Source organism: Solanum stenotomum, chromosome 8, assembly GCF_019186545.1.
Source record: "Solanum stenotomum isolate F172 chromosome 8, ASM1918654v1, whole genome shotgun sequence".
Lineage (NCBI taxonomy): Eukaryota > Viridiplantae > Streptophyta > Magnoliopsida > Solanales > Solanaceae > Solanum > Solanum stenotomum.
The window spans coordinates 54,766,348-54,775,299 of NC_064289.1; the positions used below are offsets into that span (position 1 = coordinate 54,766,348).

Genomic DNA, 8,952 nt, shown 5'->3' on the forward strand with positions numbered 1-8,952 from the left:
TCTAATCTATTATGTGCTAGAGAAAGATTAATCAATTCAGCTAGACCCCCTAAAGTGCTAGGAATTTTATCAGAAAAATCATTTTTTGACAAATCAATGAGTGTTGCAGACTTAAAGTTTCCGAATTCCAGAGAAATATGGCCACTTAATAAATTGGATGAAACATTGAATTCTATTAGATCTTGAAGGCTCCCCAAGTTTGCAGGTAATGAATTCAGCCTGTTGAAAGCTAGATTAAGATACCTCAAACTCGTAACATTCCCTAAGCACGAGGGCACTGAACCAGAAAAATGATTTTCTGTCAAGTCTAATGCACCAAGATTCATTAAACTGCATAAAACATTTGGTATGGTTCCTTCTATCTTGTTGCTTTGTAGGTAAAATTCTTGGAGGTTCAACATGTCTTGGACAGTATTTGGAATATGTCCGGTCAACTCATTGTTATACAGATCAATCCTTGTCACTCCAGTAAGATTACCAATTTCTCGGGGAATGACACCCTTCAATTTACAACTATTTCCTCCAAAATTTTGCAATGAGTTTGAGAAATTACCAACAGACGCTGATAATGCCCCATCCAATGCATTCTCATTAAATCGGAGTGCTCTTAGTTTCCTACAGTTTGTTAATGATGTAAGGAAGCTCAATGATGAATCGCTGATAAAATTATTGTTCTCCAAGTTCAGAATCTCTAGGTATTCTAAGTTACCAAGCAATTTAGGAATTGGACCTGTGAAACTGTTTACTGCAAGATCAAGTTTTCTGAGTTTTGATGAATTTGAGATTGAATCAGAGATAAAACCACTCAGATTATTTCCTCCACAAAAGAATTCTTCTAGGTTGGGCATTCCACGACCTAAATCTGAAGGTAGAGTACCTGAAAGATTGTTTAGTTCAAATTCTATGATCTGCAGTGCTGAAATGTTGAAAATGCTTGCAGGGATAGAACCAGTAAGCTCATTGAAGGGTAATCCCAGCCACTGTAGTTTCTTAAGATTACCTAGCCCCATAGGTATCTCTCCTGTAAATTCGGGCAAATATATCAGTTACCAGTTTGGTGGGTGAGAGAAAAGGAGAAAAGGACATATCATACTCCCTCTGTCCCTATTTAGTTGTCCACTTTAGAAATGACACACAGATTAATGCAATAATGATTAGCATAGTGAAGTTACAATTTTATCCTTACAGTACAATTTACTTCCAAAATAAATTCACTCAAGATAACTAATCAATGATGGAAAGTTCATAAGTTTATTTATTTTATTTATAACAAATTTTCACTTAAATAAGGGTACAATAGGAAAAAATTTGTTGTCCTTTCTTGATTTGTCAAAATAAACAACTAAATAGGGACAACTAAAAGAGGAAATATGGACAACTAAATAGGGACGGAGGGAGTACTACCTTGCAAGGAAATATCACACGACCTTCCAAATGCAGAGATTCAATTACTAATGTTGTAAGAGCTGTTAAGTTGGATAGCTCTCTTGGTACAGTTCCAATAAACTCATTGTAAGACAATGACAAGATCTGAAGCTTTCTGCAATTTTCTATGTCTGGTGGAATAATGCCACCTAGGTAGTTTTTTGAGAGGTAAAGCCCTTTCAAATTTGGAAGATGATCACATATAGTTGTTGGAAGCTTACCAGTAAGATTGTTTTCACTAAGAGCAATGTTATGCATTGTAGTAATGTTAAATATTGATGACGGTATAGAGCCAGTAAGCTGATTAATTTGCAGGTCTAGGATAGTTAGGTAACGAAGATCACTGAGTTCCCGAGGGATCTCTCCTTGAAGAAAATTATATTGCATTCTCAACACTTGCAACTTTGTTAGATTGGAAAGGGAAGATGGAATTTCTCCCAAAAATTGGTTGCTCGATAGGTACACAAAGCGTATTTTTGGTAACAAACTTAAAAATGATGGAATGGCTCCGGTGAAGTTATTGCTTGTGACATCAATCAATTTCAACCTCTGCAAATGAGCCAACTCTTGTGGCAAATCTCCATGAAAAGTGTTGTTACTGATGTCAAGGAAAGAAAGAAATGAGAAGTTTCCGATGTGTGGAGGAATGGTACCATGAAGTTGCATGCTAGAAATGTCTAAAGCAGTGACTCAATTGTGGCGGGAGCTGCAAGTGATTCCAATCCAGCTGCAAACCGGGGTGGAAGAAGACCAGTTGCTTGCTAAGATATTGTTAGGATGAAAAGAAATGTGTGATTTCAGAGAAAGAAGAGCAGCTTCATCAGTACTAATATTAGCAAGTGAAGTATAAAACAGAATGAAAATTGCAACAAAGAGAACATTGCAATTTATGTCCATAACTATGACAAGCAGGTTTTTTTTACAAGAAATGACATGGTATAAGCTTTATTTAATAATCTCAATATTTGAGTAACACGAGTTGTATTGTGAGAGGGAAAGTTGTTAAATGTGCAAAACATTCTGCATGCCTGACCTGTTAAAACTTTTCAATCTACATATTTTTCTAGGATTTTAGTTTTGGATTCCCATGTACAACAAGGTATATTAGTGATTTTTTTATTTTTTTTTGTATAGACCTAAGAGTTTGAATAGTTAGTACAACAAGGTTAGTGAAAGTCATCAATAGTCAAAGTCTCCTCTACCATGTTACTCACGACACTCTTCTAAAATCTCTGTTACATAAATACTTTTTTAAAAATGTAAAATAAGCATTTGTATCTTATAGCTTAATTGTGAAAGCGTACCATAGACAACCAATAATTACACGTAAAGAGCACTTCAAGGAATCATAAAATAAATGTTAGTCATCCCGAGCCTCAAAACCAGTAAGAAAAAAAAAGCAAGCTAGTAACAAATTTTCTGAACTAAACTACTGCACTTCCTAGCTTTCCTAGATGAGAAATTGAACACTTGAAATTCAACAATTCCTTTATTATTGAATTGACAAAAAACTTTTGCCGTGAGAGAATTCCCTTTCCTGTATTTATAGATATGGATTTTTATCTATTTTATTGATTAGTAGTAGGATTGACGTTAATTATGAAAGCCTAATTTTATAAATTAATCATATTTTGAATTTGTAATCCAAAAGGTGGTAGGTACATTTATTTTTCATTCACAAAAAACGAATAAAACCTAAAATCCTATAACAAAGAAGATTTTGCTGCTTCATTTCTGGATCCAACAGAGATACCTTATCAATTTAATTAGTATTGTCAAACTTTCATTTTGTAATAAAGTGTGATCAATTTTTCTATATTCTGATGTTTTGATGAATTAACAAACTATGAGATATGATGGAGGGACCTGATCTCATGAGTAGCAGTTGTCTAGGACAGGTCAATGGAAAACAACTGTAAAGCTGCCATACCTGTTATGGTAGGCGGGCACGACAACAAAGGTGCAAAGTTCTCAGCCAATGGCGTTTCACTAGGTTGTTTTGTCCATCTTATATTTGTCACTTTGAAAAGAAATAACATAGTTTTTGCGTAACAAGAATATGCAAAGCAAAAACTATTCTTTCAAGAAAGAACAAATCAACAACGGACTTGATCGATATTGAGTGATTGCCAGAAAGTCTTGAGTTGTTTGTTAAAAGTTGTGTCTTGTGTTAAAACATTGTAAGATCTATTCCTAATCTATAAATCATTTTAGTTGTAGTCTTGTAAATCGAGTTCATGGCTAGACTTACTCGTGGTGTGATTGTTGTAGTCTATACAATTATTGTTTTGAATTTTAATTTGTAATAGAGTTGTCAATCCTTTGTGATTATAGGAGTTTGTATTCACAATGAAGAAACCTTACTCCTTGTACAAGAACCAGGTTCTTGTACGTTTGCCTAAGAAAGAGCATAGATACGAAAACAGTAATTTCTCGTGAAAACCTTCCTCACTCAAGGAAGGAAAAACCCAGTTTTATTAACTTCAACTCATTGAAGATTACAACTTAACAATCAAAAGGAACTAACTCTAGTTCCTTTTACTCTCCAACGATTAACTATTGTTGACACCCAATTTTGACTCTCCTTTCTTCTAATTCATCATTTTCGAGCTTCTAAATTACTAACGTATAAAATTATCCTTTTTCACAACTATTTATACCATAACGACTATTTATCATTACTATTATTATCGTCGTTATTATATTTCTATAATCACTACTACAATTGTATGTTTATTATTTAAATTATGTTATCACTTTTACACCTCTTTTCCTAAATAATTGTTTAACTTTAAAAAGTTATAATATACCTGGAGCAATATATCCAATGATTGCAATTGTTGTTGTTTGAACAAAAGCCTCCCCTGCACCCAACATTTTTGCAATGCCAAAATCACTTGGCTTTAAGTCACAATGCACCACAAAAGAAATTAGGGGATGCAGGGGATTTGGGAAGCAAGGAACGCTACCTGTTCAGAACGGACATGTATGTTCAGAACGGTGGTGTCATTTGGGAATAGGAGCGTCTTTAAGAAAAAATAAATTAATTAATGAGATTGATTAAATAAATTTTGCCTAAAAATTTATCAATCATTTGCCGAAGTCGAGGTCGCGCGAGCAACGACGACGGCGCGAGGGGCACCTTCAACTCGATCCTTTAAGAGCTAAAGGAAGTGTTTCCTAATATAAAAACAATTTTTTTCTTTTCTTCTACCAATATAGGAGAAATGACTTTTCATTTTACCTCCAAATTGGTTTTCCACATTTCCCAATTTCTCATTCATTGTTATTTCTCATTCACACCTTGCTTAAATCCAACAATATTTTCATAAGATTTCCAATAATTTTGAATTATTAGAGAGCTTTGATGATCCTCACAAAGTTTTCCCTCCTATTGATAAGTGTCCTGACATTGCACTTCAAAATGGTGTAAAACATCTTGTCGTTAACTATAGATCATACCCCACGCCTATTTTAACAATCTTGGCAACAAATCTTTAAGAAAAAGGGTTCTCACGCATTGTATTCTTATGCACGTTTCATTAGCCAGTGGTGTTGTGAATCAAAATTCATTGAGAAAGCTTTCTCTATCTTATGTAGTTTTTTCTTGTTTTAATGGTTAATCTATAATAACAACAATAAACTGATTTTTTTTATAAAAAAAAAAAGGTACGTAGAAGCTCCTAGAAAGGAATTAATTTTGTTAAAAAAAACTTTAAAATCAATTAAGAACACAAAAACTAACAAAAATTCAATAAGAAGAAAGTACAGGCATAATAAAATAAAAAAGAAAACGTTAATCTGAAAATTTGAAATTATTGGGTATCTAGTAAGAATTAATGGGAAATGAAGGGAATATGAAAAAAGGAATTTGAAAGGTTCTCTTATGCTTTAGTAAGAAAAAATATTCCTCCCCCATTGGTGGTGGAAAGAAAAGTTAAAGTGTTTAAATAGAGAAACACTTCTTCTAGTTGTTAAAAGGGGTTGGAAAGAGGGACCCCCTCGCCTTGTCGTCGTCGCTCTGCTTTGGCTTTGGAAAACGATCAAGAGATTATTTTTTGGACAAAGTTTGTTTTAATTATTTAATTAATTCATTAAATTAAATGGCCAAAACATTTTTAAGTTTGTTTTAATTATTTAGTTAATTAAATTAAATTAAATGGCTGAAACATTTTTAATTATTTAAAAAATTAGCTGACCCAACCCAACTCGAATCCGTCATGAATAGTCGTGTGGTTTCTGAAAGGGTGCAAACTTTCAGAAATAGTGTGCTTCTTGGCTATAAACACCTGTTATTCCTTAGACTTTTCACTTATGAAATTTCTGTAACTTCTTCTTCTTCTTCTGCACAATTAAATATTTGTGTACTTTACTGTCGTTGAGTGGCTTGCAAAATCAATACACTGGTGAACAAAGTCGTTCTATCCTGGGAGGACCTATTCCATTTCAAACTTTGGATACTAGAGGAGAATAATTTCTTTAAGGGGACACTGTGCATTCAGTGGGCTCAATTTTCTTTCCTTTTTGTTTCATACAATTGTTATAGATTTTGGATGTTTTACAGTTATTAATTTATGTTCTTCACTACATGATTTAAACTTTGGAGTTTTACGTCATTAGTATTGATTTAAATACAAATTGCATAACATCACCTTCTTTAATTCTTCCACTTTTTTTGTAAACTCTTGCCTCTTTGGTGTTTACTTACATTATTATTCTTTTGGTCTGCTCAGTACTGTTAGAGTTGTATGCACCTTGGTGTGCCCATTGCACGAATCTAGCTCCAATTTTGGCTGAAGTGGTTGTATCTGTCATGACCCGAGCCTACACCCTGGACGTGGCCAGCATTCGAAAGTCATTGTTGGTCCCCAAGCGAACCCTCATCCTGGTTGACTACAAGCGGAAGACTAACTCAAGCATACAAACCCTAAAAACTGAATAAAAATTCATGAAACTCAAATATAAAGCTTTAACTCAAATTAAAAACTCTGAATAAAATAAATTATTCAACTAGCCATAAATAGGCAACTTAAGTCTTTAAAACATTTAACAAATTAAATAAACAGACTTCTGAAACTCTATTGTCTATCTATGAAGCCTCTAAATGACAAAGATGAAAGGCGGGACAAGACCCACGACATCCTGACAAAACTGAAAAGTAAATGACATCCTCCGGAAGCAAGAAGGCTCACCGTAGCTAACTCGAACTCCATGCGGTATCAACGAAGCTCCAGTTGATGACCATGAATAGTTGTATCTGCATCATGAAACGATGCAGGCCAAATGGCTCAATACGTTGAATGTAGGAGCATGTAAAGGGAATTCTAAAGCATAACATAAGTTTGAACTTGATAAAAAGAAAACATACGTACCTCTTTTCAAACTTACTCAACTCAAGGAATACTTAAGGATACTCAAAACTACTCAACTCAGAAGTACCCAAGGATAAGATACTCAACTCAGTAATAAGGTTCTCAACTCAGTGAAACTCAACAATAAGGTACTCGACACAATGAAGCATAGATCAACTCAAGATACTCAAAGGATAAAGCATTAGTAAAAGATGCAATATATATGGAAAGTTGTAAAACTGTAGATAGCAACTCAATGTATTGAAAAATACAATAATACTCAATGTGTATATAAAAATACAATATAACTCTGTGGGAGTTTCTCTAACCGACAACCATCACTATGAGTTATGTGATGATACAGTGTCTCGCCCACGCTGTCAGAATTTTCCTATACTTTGCCAAGGTTTAAGACCTTTCAACTAAGTGGATCCACTAGTCTTTGCTAAAAAACACTAAGGAATCAGCTAAAAAGTATGACCCTTTCTACCCACGTCGGCTACATGGTTTATGGAGACTTGAGTTATCTGAACTCGTCCCCATATCAGTGCACAATACTACTCCCAAAATATACTCAGCTCATATGTTTTAAAAAACATAACTCTTTCTGTGGTTTGAGATTATTACTCAAAATCTAGCTTAAAAGCTCTCTTGGAAATCGGTGTTTCCTCTCTTGTTTAAATGTGAAAACATTTTACTCTTGTAAATACTTAGTTCCCATATAATCTTTTAAAGAAATGAACTTCACTCTTACTCTTACTCAACTCAATTCTCAAGTCTTAAAACAAGTTTAAAAATATTGTAAAAGACTTCTCAAAATAAAGTTCATGCCGAATTATGGACGTGAACGACTCAATTCAAGGTTTTCAATAATCGTAACTAGAACTCAATACTCAAGACTCAACAACTCAGAACTCAAGAACTTCAATAATAATACTCGCTTCAAAAATGTTTGACTCGGAGGGTTCATGCGGAATTATGGGCATCGACTACTCAACTCAAGGACTCAAAGATACTTCTCATCTCAAGACTACTCGACTTATAGGGTTCATGAGGAATTATGAGCATGAACTACTCAACTCAAGGACTTCATGGGTAACATGTAATAGTCCCATGATTAGGAATATAATCTCGAAACTCCTATCAATGATACTCAATTTGTGGAGTCCATGCGGAATTTATGGGCATGAACGACTCGACTCAAGGGTCTACATAACAATATGGAACTCGAGTATACAACTCTTCTCATTCTCGTACTTACTTCCTCAAAACTTAGCTCAAATCGATAGTTGATCTCAAAGGATTCACAATTGAACTCAAAGGCTTGAACTCCACTCTTAACTCTTCTTAACTCTCTCTTGAATGTGAATTATGAATTCAAGAGTTATGGTTCATGATATGAAAGATCTCGTGATGACAAAGTAGACTCATGAATACATTCTCCTCGTTCTCATACTCACTTGCTTGAGTTTTGAAACAAGTTAGTAGAAGTTGTAGAAGACTCCACAAAAGGACTCAAAGGGATTTTTCTTAGAATGTCCGAAAGAATTCTCAAAACTTGACTCTTAACTCTACCTTGTATTTGAATTATGAATTCAAGGTTATGATCATGTTATGAATGATTTCTAGGTGTTTAGAAGTAGCTTAAGAGTAGTTAGAATTGAAAAGGAGTGAAGGTACCCTTCGAAAGAACTCAAACAGAACAACCGATTGCAAACTGGATGGGGCAGGCGACCCTTGGGCACTGAGTGGCGCAGGGCGCGAGACCCTAAACTTCAGAGCATAATTTGGGGCGCACTGGCTGGCGCGACGCGCCAGGCCCCAACCCAGAAAATCTGACGAATTTCCTTGCTCGCTTTCTCACCCTAACTCGCCTAGAATCGAATGGTTTTTTCCCCAATCACTTGGATTCGATTACTTAACATAAGTACACTCTAATATACTCAATACATCCCTCAAAACACTCACTTCCATCTCAAGAAATCATTAAAAACCTCAACACAATAAGATTTAGATGAACTTCAAGAACACTTCTCAAGAACTCATCAATCAACTCTAATGTTTCAACTTCAAGAATGAAATTTCGCTGAAAATAACATGATTGGCGTGTGGGTGAACAAACCCAACACTATGGAAGCTTACATACCTCTTAGGGATTAAACCCATGGCAAAAATC

The 8,952-nt window shown here is 34.6% G+C and overlaps 1 protein-coding gene across 1 annotated transcript in view; it reads right to left on the reverse strand.

Annotated features, from left to right (window-relative positions):
• The window catches only part of LOC125873958 (MDIS1-interacting receptor like kinase 2-like), a 13,940-nt gene extending 11,849 nt beyond the window's left edge, over positions 1-2,091 (reverse strand). Inside the window, exons 1-2 of the mRNA XM_049554776.1 lie at positions 1,428-2,091; positions 47-1,021 (exon numbers count right to left, since the gene is read on the reverse strand). Of these exons, the coding sequence (XP_049410733.1) occupies positions 47-1,021; positions 1,428-2,091 (1,639 nt within the window). The remainder of the gene's footprint in view (positions 1-46; positions 1,022-1,427) is intronic.
• Between the last annotated feature and the right edge of the window lie 6,861 nt (positions 2,092-8,952).